At 52.9% G+C, this 14,600-nt stretch overlaps 2 protein-coding genes across 4 annotated transcripts; both read right to left on the bottom strand.

The window, feature by feature from the left end:
- Positions 1 to 2,760: 2,760 nt before the first annotated feature.
- Positions 2,761 to 4,646, bottom strand: CLPSL2 (colipase like 2). Its single transcript, XM_040983042.1, has 3 exons — positions 4,581 to 4,646; positions 3,806 to 3,928; positions 2,761 to 2,856 (listed from the first exon to the last, which is right to left on the bottom strand). The coding sequence occupies exons 1-3, from the start codon at positions 4,644 to 4,646 to the stop codon at positions 2,761 to 2,763; spliced, it is 285 nt and encodes a 94-aa protein (XP_040838976.1).
- Positions 4,647 to 7,951: 3,305 nt separating this feature from the next.
- On the bottom strand, positions 7,952 to 14,209 carry ARMC12 (armadillo repeat containing 12). Of its 3 annotated transcripts, none has more exons than XM_040982952.1 (6): positions 13,600 to 14,209; positions 12,892 to 13,037; positions 12,610 to 12,744; positions 9,739 to 9,912; positions 9,547 to 9,618; positions 7,952 to 8,320 (listed from the first exon to the last, which is right to left on the bottom strand). In XM_040982952.1, exons 1-6 carry the CDS (start codon positions 13,841 to 13,843, stop codon positions 7,988 to 7,990), a joined length of 1,104 nt encoding a protein of 367 aa, XP_040838886.1. In that variant the 5' UTR covers positions 13,844 to 14,209; the 3' UTR covers positions 7,952 to 7,987. The 3 variants fall into 3 exon arrangements, with proteins under 3 accessions (XP_040838886.1, XP_040838887.1, XP_040838888.1); XM_040982953.1 differs by having other exon boundaries at positions 13,681 to 14,209; XM_040982954.1 differs by having other exon boundaries at positions 7,952 to 8,290; positions 13,681 to 14,209.
- Between the last annotated feature and the right edge of the window lie 391 nt (positions 14,210 to 14,600).

The following is a 14,600-nucleotide window of genomic DNA, read 5'->3' as shown; positions in this document are numbered from 1 at the left end:
ACACCTGGCCTCACCCTTGCCCTTCCTCCTATCTTCAGCCAGACCTAGAAGTCACACAGCAAAGAAGTCTGGGAAACAGGGATAAAGAACAGAGCCGATGGATGACTGGCGCAGCGCCCTGCCAATCCCGCAGGGGCTGGGAGAAGTCAGCTGGGAGGAGTCAGTGTTCTGGTTCCTCCCCTCAGACCCTCTCCTATCCCTCAAACCTAGCTCAGCCCTCACCTTGCAGAGGGAGTCACACCGCTGCAGACTGAACCCCACGGAATAATAGCATCATGTCCATGTTTGGGGTGCAGAGACACTCTGGTCTATGAATGGAATCCCGTGATTTTCCTTTTGCAAAAATGCTTCATCTTCACAGAAAAGTTGCTGACTTTACCTTTTAGAGTAAACAAAGCCAAGTGGTTGACCATGGGTCTAGGTGTCGGGAGCTGCTCTCTGTGTGCAAGTTCACCGTGTTTTCCCACTGTGTCCACTTGAACTCGTCCACAAGGCTTGCTGGGAAGTTGAGGGCCAAGTGCTCTCCTCCCACTTTTGCTCCCTGGCTCTGTGGTCCCATCAGACAGTCCACAGCCTTTCAGAGGCGCAGGTCGTGAAACAGCCACCCAACTTAGCCCTGTTTTCTGTCCTTGGCTCCATGCTTCTCTTACTTATTAGAATAATAGCACAAGAGAGGTGAGCACCGTGGCATAGTGAGTTAAACTCTGGCCTGTAGAGCCGGCATCCTACATACATGGGTGCCAGTTTGAGTTCAGGTTGCTGCACTTTCAATCCAGCTCCCTGCTGATGCATCTATGATGGCAGCAGATGAGCCAGCTGACGCCAGAAACTTGGAACTCCACATGAGTCTCCCCGCGGGTAGCAAGAGCTGAGATACACCCGGCCCATCCCCTGCCCCCATTCTCTCACACCTCACTCACTTACCCTCTACACACACAGGCACACAGGCAGTCCTCCAGACTTGGCCTTGCTCAAACCGTAGTTAGCCTGGCATTTTGTTTCCTAAAGAATAGAGATAGTTAGGATTTGGAAATGACCCTAAGACCTCCCTGGAGGGAAATATGGCCCACATATGTGTTAATAACTGAGTAGTCATTCTTGTTTTTGGAAATGCTTTGGGAGAAAAGGGAGGGAAGCAAGCCTTAATTTGCATGTGAGACAAAGGCTGTCTGAGTCACATCAGCTGACGGGTCATGTTGTAGATTGAAGGTGTTCCCCAAAGTCCTGGTGCTCAACGCAACAGCCCTGCAAGGTGTGGCCGAAAAGGGGGTCACTTTGCCCTCAGGAATGGAACAAAGTCACAGGCTTAAAAGTGAGTTGTCACTGTGGGGTGGGATTCATACAGACCCAGGCTCTGCCCGCTTACTCTCTTGCCCGTCCACCTTCTACCATGGCATGATGCAGCCGAAAGATCCTCACTGGATCCTGAGCAGATGTCAGGGCCATGCTCTTGAACTTGCCAGGAGCCAAAAAAATCTCTTTCCTTTATCAACTATCTGGTCTGCTGTATTCTGCCATAACAACACGAAACAGACTAAGACAGATGGTGAGGGGGTGCAGAAAAGGTAGTTCCCACGGCACACCAAACTCAGGGTAGCAAACTGTCCAGCAAGAAGAGGTTCAGATGTGAACGCTGAGGACAGACATCTTCCACCGGTTCTGGTAGGGTCGAGAAGCAGGGGTCTGAGTCCCGCCTCTGCTGGAACTATCCCTGACAGCAGGAACACCAGGCATGACCTGAGCACACCCTTCACTTGGCATGTTCCTGTCCTTCATGGTAACGAGCTTAGGCTGATCAGCAAATGTCACTATTATGACTGGGGTGGGAAGACTCAGCCAGCCCCATCAGGACCTGTCTTAGGATGTGCACTGAGAACTGGGGAACACAGATGCTTGCTTTCTCTGGAGGATGTGGTCAGGGGTTTGTAGTTAAGCCCCTGTGATTCCCAGCTCCACCTCTTGCTCTGGGAAGCCCAGGGCCCCCCTCACTCTAAAGTAGGCATGATCGTAGAACTTGCTCTAAGCTTGGGGAGACAATGAGTAAAGACAGCCAAGAGAGAAAGCACTTCGCAAAGTGTTGGGACTGCAGCAAGTGCCCAGTAAACCTTCACAGAGATTCTTGGCCTCGGCCTGGAATTATCACAGCTGCTAGGAAGCAGTTAGCCCGAGGACTGTGGAATCACCCCCAGGAGGCCTGCCTTGCCTGAGACTTTGACTTCTTACCACCATAACTTACTTCTTCCTCAAGACTAGTGTGGGTGAGCACTTCAGACACCTGCAGTGGCAAGAGTCCTTGCTGGGCAGAACTGAGACAAGCCAGGTGGCTCCTTTATCCGTCTGATGGCGCCAATAGCAGGTGAGAGAGCAGAGAGCGCCATCGGGGCACCGCGTCCCTGCCCAGCACAGCACATGCACTTGTGCACCTTCTCCGCACTCCCAACCATCCTCCTCCTGTGGCTTCCTCAAAAGAACCCACAGTCCAGTCCTCCTAACACACACATCCTCAGGAACCAGGCACATCCCTCAGCCGTGCCCCCTTTCCTTGCTGCAACCCCGCTCTACAGCTCCCCACCCGTCTCCTCACACCCACATTGGACCCATCTACACCAAGGACCCTTGCCCATAAAGCACAGACACAAAGGCCTGAATCTAGAAGTGACTTTACTGTGTCTGGACTTGGATTTTGAGCAAGCTGGGGGAGCCTGGGGCCTCTGGCCCCAGAAGGGAGAGGCGTGGTCAATGAGTAGCTGGTGTCCTTCTCTAAATGATTTGGCACCGGCGTGGACACATCGGGTCCCTGGATATGCAGTTCAAGCCCACTTGGCAAGGGCAGATGAGATTGTAGGCTCCTTTGGTCTGCAGGGGTAGGCAGGAGAGAGAAGTCACAGGGGTGCAGCGGGGAGGGGAGGGGCGGCAAAGGCTTTCTGCAAGAAGCCGAATCTTACAGCTTCTGCCTGTGTGACCCGAGGCACAGTAAACAACCTCTCTCTAGCTCAGTTTCCATCCACATCTCTCACATGGGGATAGCAGCAACCCGTTGTGAGGACTGCAGGACATAAAGTGGACTCCAAAAAACAGTGCACCTGTTACCCCTGCTGTAGGCTTAGCCTGGGCAGGAACCCACCTAGTTTCTGAAGGTCCTGGCAGCTCCCCATCCTCCCACAAAAGGTTTGGGCTTGGGGCCAAGTGATCTGGAACAAGACATTCTGCTCCCTGCGCTGTCTCGGCTATTGATAGCTGTGCTTGGTCACATGCTCCCCCTCCAAGGCCCAGGCCAGGTAGGTGCTTTAGCCTCACATAATGGGTCAGGGAACGGAGGTTGCAGCCATAAAGTTAGGGAGTCCAAAAGCCTGGATTTAAAGCTCCAAACTGTGCCCCCCCCCGCCTCTGCAGGTCATTATGGCTGGGAGGGGACAGAGGCCTGGGCCTTCTGCTGTCCACCTTGCTGGAGATGTGCCTGCAGTGAACACCTGCTGTTTGCAGGCGCCAAGCTGGAAGCAGGACTCTCCTGAGGGAATATGAGGCCATCTCTGCTTTTGTGGAACCAGGTAGGGGAGGGAAGCACATGTAGGAAGCTGAGTTGCAAGTGGAATAGCTTAGGCTCATGAACCAGCGCTCCTCTGTGGGTACAGATGTGTCACTCCTGCTGTGAGGACGAACCCACAGTGGGTTCATCTAGAGGAGGTGGACCACCCAGAGGAGGCGGTCCAAAGCTGCCCTGCAGGACCAGCATGGTGGAAAAGGGAGAAAAGGCTTAGGAGGGATAGCATTCACATGAACACTCCCCACCCCTGCCGCTTCTCACCTGGGGCAGGCACACCTTGTTGAATCTGGCTTTGTGGGCACAGAAGTTTCGGCTAGAGTCCAAGTCCATGAGGCAGCAGTTGCTGAAACACTCATTGTGGTGTGAGCACTTGACTCCGTAGCCCTGCAGGGACAGGCAGGGTGTCCACCAGGCTGGGAGGACTTCTGGGCCACCAGCTCTCTGGCCAGGAAGGCTCTGGGCATTGACAGAGAACCCAAGTGCCTTGAGGAAGTCTCCCCCTGCCCGAGGACCCCCGGCAGGAAGCAGGGGAGAGCTACAACCAGGGCTAGCACCTTCCCTCTGCCCCTTCTTTCTTAGGGTTTCCTCATCTCTGCGACTGCCAAAGGGTATTCAGACAGAGGTTGGAGGAGCAGGACAGATATTCTGGATCACACTTTGATGGGAGGGGCAGACAGGGAGGGAGAGAAAGGGGAAGAAGGGGTCTCTGTACTGGAAGGACCACAAGGCAGTGGGGAGGGTCAGGTGCAGGGAGAAGAACCTAACAGGTGTTGGATGGCATGTTGCCAGAAGGTATCTGTGGGAGAGGAAGTTAGCCCAGGACTGAGAGAGCCAGGAGGGGGTGCATGGGTGATGTCAGGCCTAAGAACCATCTCCCTCCCTTCCTTCCAGGGCCAGCGGGTAACCCAGAGATTTGACATCCCTTTGGGAGCCCCTGCCCCCAAGTTTGTGATAGATCCCCAACCTGAGGAAGGCTCCTGTGGTGCCTGTTCTCCCTCCAGAGCTCCCGGCAGACGGAGCTATACACTCCTCTCACCTTTTTCGACTTGGAGAGCTCAGAGCACCCTGGCAGCAGCATACCCAACAGGATTACCAGGGCCATGGCCATGGGCCTGGATGGCCAGGGGGCAGTCTGCCTGTCTCCTCAGCCCCTGGCCTCCTCTCTCTTTGTTCCCGCCTCCCTGCCGTGACCTGGCACTTGCCCGGTCACCCTTGTAGAAAGAAGAGGCAAGAGAGGGCAAGAGATAATGGGCACGGACTGTGCTGCCCAACTCAGCCTCAGCAGCCGTGGGAGGGGAAGGCACCGAATACAGACAGACAGGCAGGCTTGCCTCCAAGTACACACTGTAAACAAAACTGCAAATAAAACTCTAATAATCCCCCTACAGGAATACGTGGACATTAGACTAGCTGCCCCCTTGCTGTTCTGATGGGGACCATAGGGTACCAAGTCACTCAGCCACCTTCTGGCAAACCCAGCATTGCCCTGTGATGCATACACCTCCCGGACCCCTCAGGCTTCCCTCTGTGAGGAACAGGAAGTGGGACAAGGTGATGTGCCAAGCCTAGAGGCTTTCTTTATCGCTGGGGGAATTGTCTGATAGAGGAAGCAGTTAGGGAGAAGAGGGAATGGAGGGGCAGGAGTCCAGGGGAGCTGCTTACAGCCATTGGGGAGCTGGGGCACGGGATGGACCTTTGGCAGGCCTCTTCCCAGCAGGCTGCCCCTGCCTGGGCCTCAAGTTGTTCCCCCAAAAGTGAAAAAAACATGGTGGGAAAAATGAGGGACATTGGGGGGTGAAGAGGCACTGAGTTCCTGGCCCCAGGAGATGGGTACCGTGCTGAGCTTTCAAGAGGATGACACAGAGACAGCAGGAACTAAGAGACAGAAATGGGTTTGGGCGGTGGTGAGGAGTGGAGCCAGGGGAGGGCCCTGCAGGGAGAGAGCTTCCAATGGCAGAGGGATAGCCAGGGGGCATCGGAGCAGAGGTTGGGACTGGGAGTGGGAGTGGCCCAGCTGCTCAGTGGAGTCAGGGTGGTAGAGGAGTTCACCCTCAGCCTATGAACCCAGGGAGTAGGGTGGAGCCACAGTCTCCCAACGGGGGGCGGGGGGCAGCCAGCAGAGCCACTCCCCCAAAGCCCCAGTTCCTAGTCTACCTTACCCACAGCTGCCCCGTGAACCAGCACCAGCTCAAGACACAGGGTTCTATGTCCCCTCCTGCTGGGCCAGGCTGGTCCTAGGGAAGGGGCTGTCAGCTCCGCAGAGCCCACTGGAGGGCACCGAGACTAGGCTGTGACAGGCTAGCCTGTGACGAGGACTTAGCTCAGCAGGGCTGAGTGCTCCTGACGGTATCCACATGTCACTGTTCATGCAGCACAGGCCTCCGGGGCTCTGGGCAGCTTCAGGGCCCCACAACGAGCAGGGCCAACCCTGGTTCCTGCCTACACTGCCTTCCTCCAGTGGACACACAGGCTCACGACACCTGCTGACCAAGCCTCTTCCTTCTGTTCCCTGAAGGAGGAACCCACCCAGTGGCTTTGGCAGGGCAGGCCCCTGGCTCCACCCCCAGAGCCGTGAGGCAATCTCCACTCCTGTGGCTGTAAGTGAATGAAATTCAAGTCAAACACACATTTTATTTCACTGAATATCGACTTGAAAGATACAGAGGACAATGCTTGTGGCAGCTGGGACCAGATCAGGCCGAAGACAGGCCAGCCCTCCCCAGTCAGCAGCCAGGGCCCAAGTACCTGCACCTGCAGTCCAGTGCATTAGGAAGAAATCGAATGACTCACATAAACTGCACTTATGAACTGGCACTCTTATATGGGATATAGTGTCCCAAGTGGTAGATTCATGGGCTGAGCCACAACTCCTGACCCAAAAACTAGTCTTTTTCTTTCTTTCTTTCTTTTTTAATTTTTAATCTTATTTTTCATGACACAGTTCCACAGACTCAGGAATTTCCGTTTCTTCCCTCCCCGTTTCCCCTCCCTACCCCCCATGTGGGTGCAGGGAACCAAGGCTTTGGACCATCCTCAGCTGCTTTCCCAGGCCCTGAGCAGAGAGTTAGATGGGAAATGCAGCAGCTGGCGCACAAACCAGCATCCGTAGGAGATATTGGAAGGTGGAGGATTAGCCAGTTGAGCCATTACATCAGCCCCCAAACTAGTGTACTTGATAAAAACAACCAATTAACCCAACAAAGCCCAAGGGCTTCTGGGGTCCCATGACACACAGTTACACTGGCTGTCTCTGTCCTCACCTTGGCCTTCCTGGAGGCCCCACTTCCTCTCTGGGGGTTGGGGGTCACCTCTCTTTGCAGAGCCCTCCAGAGCATCTCCCTTCTTTTTGAAATTAATTTTTTAAATGGTTAATGGAGTTGGGGAGCAGACTATGTTAGCCCATGGAGCCCATGTGGGTACAGGGACCTGAGGACTTGGACCAGCCTTTTCTGTTTTCCCAGGCCATAATCAAGGATCTGGATTGAAAGTGGAGCAGCTGGGACAGGAACAGTGCCCACATGGGATGCTGGTGGCGCAGAGGCTTAGTTTATTATACCACCAAGCTGCCCTCTCTAAAAGAACTTTTTAAAAATGTATTTATTTGAATGGCAGAGTGACACGAGAGGAGAGAGAAAGGAGAGAGAGAGGAAGAGAGGACATCATCCATCTACTGCTTCACTCTCCAAATTACCAAACCATGGAAGCTGGTCCAGGCTGAAGCCAGAAGCTCTCAATTCCATTCAGGTCTCCCACCAGGTGGCCAGGGCCCAAGTTATTGGGATGTTACCCACTGTTTCCCAGGCCACCAAAGAGAGACATATTGGAAGTGGAACAGAGAGGACTTGAACAAGCATCGCTATGGGATGCAGGCAGTTGTTTTACCCACTATGCCATAGTACCACAGCACTCTTCCCACCCACAGTGGAATTTAAGATTCAGTTATCACCGTCCCACTTCCTTGACCTTCTCTAATAGTGGCAGAAGCAAGGGGAAGGTGCCTCCCTCAGCTACGGGCCCTGAGAAAGGATGCTGGAGCATAGGTATCTGCCCCCAGCCAACTAGCCAACTAGCACACGGTGCGAATGGGAAAAAACCTGTGTCGTTTTGCTGAGGTTGGGGGATGGTTACTGTGCTACAGCCCAGCTCATGGCAACGAGTCGGATGCCAACCTGCCACTGTGGGTTATCTCTGACCTCTGTGCCCAAGCCTGCCTTCTCCCAGCTCCCTGGAAATACCGGCTCCACCTTCAGATTTACACAGCCACAGGAGAGGAAAGGGATCCATACTCCCCGCTCCCGACACACAGACATGGAAGCAGGGTGTGCTGGGAACGGAGGTCACAATGAATGGAATCCCCTTGGAGTCTTACAGGCCACAGCTGGTGGAGCATCCCATAACTGCTCAGCCTTGTCTCTCATAGTCATTTATTGGATCTCCTTAATTTTATTCCGTGCTTTTGAAGTATGAATGACTAGGATGGCAGGAGGAGGACCGGGCTCCCAAGTCCTGGGGGCATTGCAGGCTGACAATGACCTTGCAGGCCTGGATCTGGACCTCCTCCTCAGGGTGGATGACCAGGGCCAGCAGCCGGTCTGCCAGGCGTGACTCATTCCCAAACAGGGCTTCGTGCAGGGACTGCTCGTTGTAATGCCATTTCACAGCACGGTAGTGCGGCGAATTCCGGCCCTCACTCAGTCGTTCGGCAAACACCAACACCTCAAACAGCAGACTCCCTGGCTGTGATGACTGGAACAGCTTCAGGAAATCAGGGTGCACCTGCAGTGGGCACGGCACAAGAAGAGGAATGAATCCCAGCAAGTTCCAAAACTTTTATTCTTTCATCCTCCTGTGGCCTCAGCGCCCTGATATGCCTACGTTGCAAACTCAATCGATTTTCCAGTTTTTTCTTTCATGACCATACTCTAACTTAACTGCCTCATGGTCCTAAACATGAGTGATATCATAGTATTGATTCCAGGAAATTTGTTGAGACAAAATTTAAGATTTAGTGTGTAGTGAAGTTTATTTCTTTCTTTTCTTCTTCTTCCTTTTATTTTTTTAAAGATCTATGTCTGTATTTAAAAGACAAAGCTGCAGAGAGAAGGAGATACAGAGAGAAAGATCTTCCATCTGCTGGCTTACTCCTTAAACAACAACAATGGCAGGAGCTGAGCCAACTCAAAGCCAGGACACCCAGGAGCTTCTTCCTGGCCCCCCATATGGGTGCAAGAATCCAAGGCCTTGGACTATCCTCCACTGCCTTCCCAGGCCACAAGCAGAGAGCTGGATCAGAAGTGGAGCAGTCAGGACCTATAATGGGTGGCTGGCACTTACAGATGGAGGATTAGCCTACTATACCACTGCGGTAGACATGATTAATTTTCATAAATATTGCATGCATGCTTGAAAGAAATGTTCATTTGATAACTATGGGGTGCTCTAGGTATGTCTAAAACCTCCAAGCTTATTGGTAATACACACAACAAGTATGTTATTTTGCTTTTTATCTACTAATTGCTGATAGAGTAGTTAGATTCTTCCAAATATCCCACTGTGGTAGTAGATTTGTTAATGTCTCCTTATAATTTCATCAAGTTTTGCCATGTGTGTTTTGAAATTATGTTATCAGATGCATACAAGTTTAGAGTTGTTTTGGCTTTCTGATGAGCTAAAACACTGATGATTACAAAGGAACACTCCCTGTCCCTAGCAATGCTTTTTGTCATGTGTTTCCCCTGTACTAAAATACTTCCATTCACTTTTGCTTGATCACCAGTTCTTCTAACTCTCAGAGTTCAAATTCCCTTTCAAAGAATATTCCTCCCACAAAAATAAGACTCCCATCCTATTGGGAGGAATGGAGGAGGAGATGGCTTTCAAGACACCTGGTGTGGAGGCAAGAGGAAGGTGAAGGCCATCCATCAGCAGTGAAGCCATCCTTCTTCCCTCCCCGACACCTGAGCTGACACACCCCAGCCTCTCTGTAAGTCCCCTTTTCTCACCTGGCAGTTGAGAATGTCATAAAGGAGGTCGTTCTTCTGGGCCAGGTGGCTCAGCAGTCGTACGACCTGCACCTGCAGAGGGAGAAAAGCAGCAGAAGGCAGGTGAGTCTGCCCCTGGGCAGGGAAGCCACTAGTGCGGGACTGCGTTGGGCTCGGCGGGAGAGCAAGGCCTTGACCACAAGCCCCAGGCACCTGGGACAGGATATAGTCTGACTGCAGGATCTCCATCAGGGCAGGCATCACGCGTCGCAGCTGCGGATGCACGTAGTCGGGCAGCGGAAGGTTGTTGAGCAGTCTGAGGCCTGCCACATGCAGCTCTGTGTCCCAGATGGTGGAGATCAGCTCCAGGACCTTGATGGCGTGTTCCTGGCACATGGATGGAGAAAGCTGGGTCAGATTTCACGGGATGATCTCCACCACTCTCCCTGCCTCTGACTTCACTCTTCCCCCAAAAACCTCCTGAATCAGACAATTCTTCAAGGCTCGCCATCCTTTGACCAAGTTGTCCAACAGAAATTCTCCATCCTCCTACCCAGCCACCTGGATCTACGGCCTGCCCTGACGGCTGCCACCCTCACAGGATTCAGTACAATCCAAATGCTAATGATTTGCAAATTCATGTCTCCAGATCAGCCCTTCTCTCTCCGAAGTCCAGCAGCCAATTCTGCTATTCCTGCTGAATGCCTAGCAGACTTCAGAGTGAACACTTGCTCTGCTGCAGACCTGCTCCTTTCTCACCCTTCCCGATTTGGCTCTTGACTATGCTGACTCTCTGGCTGCTGGGCCTAAAGCTTGTGGAACCCTCGACGCGTGTCTTTTTAATTAAGATGTGTTCATTCAATCAAAAGGCAAATAAAGAGAGAGCGAGAGAGACAGAGATCTCCATCCACTGACTCACTTCCCAAATGAACACAACAGCCAGGACTGAGCCAGCCCAAAGCCAGAAGCCATCCAGGTCCCCCAGTGGGCACAGGGGTCCAAGCTCTTGGGCCATCAATCTGCTGCCTTCCCAGGCACATTAGCAGAGAGCTGGGAAGCAGGGCAGCCAGGATTCCAACCAGTGGTCCAATATCTGGTTATTTAACCTGCTGTTGCATGGTGCCAGACCCAAATATGTTAAATTTTAATGAGGTCCAATTTACTCATTTTTCTTTTCTAGGTTATACTTTTGGTGCCAAATCTCAACACTGCTCCTGAGGTCCTGAGAGGTTGTCTCCTTTATCATTGAAGTGCCACCCCACCCCGCCTTCCTTACCTGCTCCAACCTGTTTTCCTGTGTGACACTTACTACACAGAACATACTACATATTTCACTCATCTTTGTATTGCTTGCCTTGCTCTGTTAGAATACAAGTTCTACAAGGACAAGATTTTCCCTATTCTGTTAAGTGCTTTTTCTCCAGTGTCTTTGTTTGCAGGCTGGTACGGTGATGTGGCATGCCAACCCTCTGTTGTCTGCACCACACGTGGATGCTGGTTCAAGTCCCAAAGGCTCTACTTCCAATCCAGCTCCCTGCTGTTGGCCTGAGAAAGCAGTGGAAAATGGACCAAGGCCTTGAGCCCCTTCATGCATGTGGGAAACCCTGAAGAAGCTCCTGGCTCCTGGCTTCTGATCAGCTCAGCTCTGCCTCTTGTGGCCATTTGGGAAGTAAACCAGTGGATAGAAGATCTCTGTCTCTTCTTTCTTTCAAGCACAATAAATCCTAGAACAATGCTTTAGTGCAATTGCACAATATAGGGGTTTTTGTTGTTGTTGTTGTTGCTGCTGTTTGAATAAAGGGATCTTGGGGGCTGGCATTGTGGCATAGTAGGTTAAGCCACTACCTGCCATGCTGACACCCCATATGGTTGCCAGTTTGTCTTGGCTGCTCCACTTCCAATCCAGCCTGGGAAGGCAGCAGAAACTGGCCTGAGTGCCTTGGTTGCTGCTATCCACATTCTTCTTTGTTTAGCCTAGGGATTAAGATGCCTGCCTTGCACATCAGCCTCCAAGGATTAAATTCCTGGTTCCCACTCTTGGTTTCAGCTTTCTGTTCATGCTGCTTCTGGCCACCCCACCTGGGAGAGACCTGGATTGGTCCCCAGTTTCTGCTTTAGCCCTGCCGAGTACAGCCCCAGCTGTTGTGGGCATCTGGGGAGTGAATCAGTGAATAAAAATGTAGTTTCTCTCTCTATTCATTTCAAACACACACCTTTTTTTTTATTATTATTTTATCTTTTTAAGAAATCAGGGCAGGCTCAATGGCTTAACTGGCTAATCCTCCACTTCCAAGTGCAGCATCCCATATGGATGCCAGTTTGTGTCCCAGTTGCTCCATTTCCCATCTAGCTCCATGCTTGTGGACTGGGAAAGCAGTGGAGGATGGCCCAAAGCCTTGGGAGAGCTGGAAGAAGCTCCTGTCTCCTCCTGGCTTTGAATCGCTGAGCTCTGGCCATTTCGGGAGTGAATCAGTGGAAGGAAGATTTTTTTTCACTATTTCCCCTTCTCTCTATAAATCTGATTTTCCAATAAAAATAAATGAATCTTGGAAGGAAGGAAAGGAAAAAGGGGAGGGAGGGAGGGAGGGAGGGCGGGCGGGCGGGAGGGAGGAGCGTAACCAGTGGGGTTTGGAGAAGCAGGGAGGGTCCTGGCTGGGGGTGTGCCTGGAAGAAATCAGGGAAGCTCCACCCTTCTGCCCATCCAGTTACTGTCTTCCAGAGCAGAGTATGGTATAACTAGCTGGTAAACGTATGTTTTCCTGAGTTCCACTGAGTCACTGCAGAGAATTTTCAAACCAATAGGAACTTCCCAGATGTACATGTGGGTGGGCAGAAGCCACACCTGTGCCTGGTATGTCAACAGGGAGCAGTCCTGGGGAGACTTAACCTGTAAGCTAGGCACCCACATGCCTGGGGTCGCCACCACACTGACATGGAGAGCTTCATCCTTCCACTCATTTTTGGATGACAAACTCAGACTGAAGCAACTTCTGGGACAGGACCACTGATCCTGTGCTGAGCCAAGGACTGCAAGATTAACAGCCCATGTTGCTCTGCCCCACTGCCACCTGCCTCTGGGCTCACCTGGATTTTGAGCCTGAATTTTCTGATGCCGGAGAATGCTTTCAGGGTGTTCAGAGCTTGGATTTTGACACTATTATCCTTGTCATCCAACATGTCGCCCACCAACCTGATGTCATCCGTTGTACAAGAGGAGGCCTGGGGTGTATAAGGAGAGATGGAAGACGCACTAGGCCAAGTGTCCTGGAATCATCCCATCCCATCACCAAGAACCCTTGGCATACCCCTCCCACCATCAGCCGGACAGGCTCCAGTCCCACCAAGGGGCAGGGATGCCTCCCTCACCTCGGCCTCCAGCAAGTACACACAGCGAGTGATGCTGTGCAGGATCATGCTCTTGCTGTACTCGTCCTGCTTGCATTCCAAGGACTTGAACAGCCTCCGGAGCTCGCCCGAGTCCCGCCCGTGCCGCTCGCGCTCAATCGCCAGGCCTAGATGGCACCCCACCCCCACCCCAGCCCAGTTCAGCCGGTGGACTCACAAGCAAGGACAGAAAGGGTACAGAAGCAGGGAACGAGAGCTCCGGGGACACGGTAGCCTTGCTAGGCAGGGGCTATGCTGTCCTATTGCCATATCCTACCCTGACACCGGAACAAGCCCCTTCCTGATACCCACCCTACAGCCAAATTGCTGCCAGCAGAAGGCAACCAAGCAAGCATCTGGCAGAAGGGGCACTGTTTTCTGCTTGATACACAAGAGTACCACGTGGGTTCATGAAAGCTTCAGGCATCAGTCTTCTGTTCTTGAGACAACAAGGATGGGGACAGTGGCAGCTGCCTCAGTTTCTAAGAAACAGAACTGTAGGGGATAGAGTGAATGGAGTATTTGCCAGGTGAGTTTTGAAGCCACTGTAGGAGGGAGTGGACTGCTGGGCACCCTGTATGCTCCAGCACCTCTCATCCTATGGGGGGGGGGGCGGGCAGTTAACTGCAGGGTGGGTTCAAGGAAGACAGAAGAGAAAGAGGAAGGAGACAAAGAACTTGGAGGAGTCACCTTTGGGCCTTCCCACAGGGGAGGCCTCGGGAGCAGGTGCCTCCTGAGGCAGAGCCCTCTCCCCAGGGCCCGCACACTCACGGGCGATACAGATGGGCGAGTTGGTGCATAGGGGTGATTGGCATTTTATGCCGGCCCTGATGGCCTTGTAGAGCAGGTAGATGGCCCCGGCACCTGTGGCCAGGCTCACTACACTTTTGCGGATGTCCAGTAGTGCCAGGTACCGGGGGATGCTCTTGCCCATGTCCTCCGTGCTGCCTTGTGCTTGGGTGGGAGCTAAGCCCGATGCACCTGGGAGGAGGCTTCCGGAACCAGAATTCTTGACAGCCAACTAAGGATCCCACAATCGGAACCCAGGCAACAAAGGAAACTGGGGAGACGCCAATGTGGGGGGAGGCAGTCAAGCAACGTGGCAGCCAGAGGTGCCTGGAAGGATGTTCAGGTGCAGCTTTGGACCTGCCCACACTTCGGGCGTTGCCCTGTCACGGGGAGCCAGGTTGGTGGAGACCCAGCTGACAGTGCCAGTGGCTGCCTTCTCCCAGTAGGGGGAAGCAGAGGCCCACCTCTGTGCTTGAGGCCTTCCGGCATTTCAGCAAGGGGTGTGTGGAGTGTGCAGCCTGCAGAGAGCAGCGCCTCCCTTCCCTTCCGTGGCCCCCTAGTCCTTGATCTTCCTACTCCACCTCCACTCATCAGAGAGCGCAAAGGAGAGGAGCAACTCAGAGAGCCCCACACACAGCATCTACGTGGGAGTCTGTCCAGTGGCCGAGGTCCAGCAGGCACTTCCACACTTGACCAGGATTAAGAGATGTCCAGCCACACCTTGAAGAACTGTAGGGGGCAGAACCAGTGAGGCTCTGGGCCCATCTAATCCTAACCCCAAAGGAGAAAGGATCTGCCCTTACTGGGGTCTTGGTTCTGGAATTAAAAAAAAAAAAAAGTGCGGTGGGTGGGTCTGGATCTTTGGGTTACAGGGCTCCCAGTATGGGAACCTCACCTCGCAC

This window comes from Ochotona curzoniae, unplaced genomic scaffold, assembly GCF_017591425.1.
Source record: "Ochotona curzoniae isolate NIBS_2020 unplaced genomic scaffold, NIBS_Ocur_1.0 contig_3819, whole genome shotgun sequence".
NCBI lineage: Eukaryota > Metazoa > Chordata > Mammalia > Lagomorpha > Ochotonidae > Ochotona > Ochotona curzoniae.
This window is presented reverse-complemented; position numbering and strand designations above follow the sequence as displayed.

Excerpts from the sequence above, each read along its gene's own strand:
- ARMC12 (XM_040982952.1), bottom strand. The coding sequence starts at position 13,843 with ATGGGCAAGAGCATCCCCCGGTACCTGGCACTACTGGACATCCGCAAA. Across the intron at positions 12,745-12,891 it reads TGTACTTGCTGGAGGCCGAG|GCCTCCTCTTGTACAACGGA; the intron begins GTGAGGGAGGCA and ends TATACACCCCAG. Across the intron at positions 8,321-9,546 it reads ATGACATTCTCAACTGCCAG|GTGCACCCTGATTTCCTGAA; the intron begins GTGAGAAAAGGG and ends TGCCCACTGCAG.
- CLPSL2 (XM_040983042.1), bottom strand. The coding sequence starts at position 4,646 with ATGGCCCTGGTAATCCTGTTGGGTATGCTGCTGCCAGGGTGCTCTGAG. Across the intron at positions 3,929-4,580 it reads AGCTCTCCAAGTCGAAAAAG|GGCTACGGAGTCAAGTGCTC; the intron begins GTGAGAGGAGTG and ends CTGTCCCTGCAG. Across the intron at positions 2,857-3,805 it reads ACAAGGTGTGCCTGCCCCAG|ACCAAAGGAGCCTACAATCT; the intron begins GTGAGAAGCGGC and ends CTACCCCTGCAG.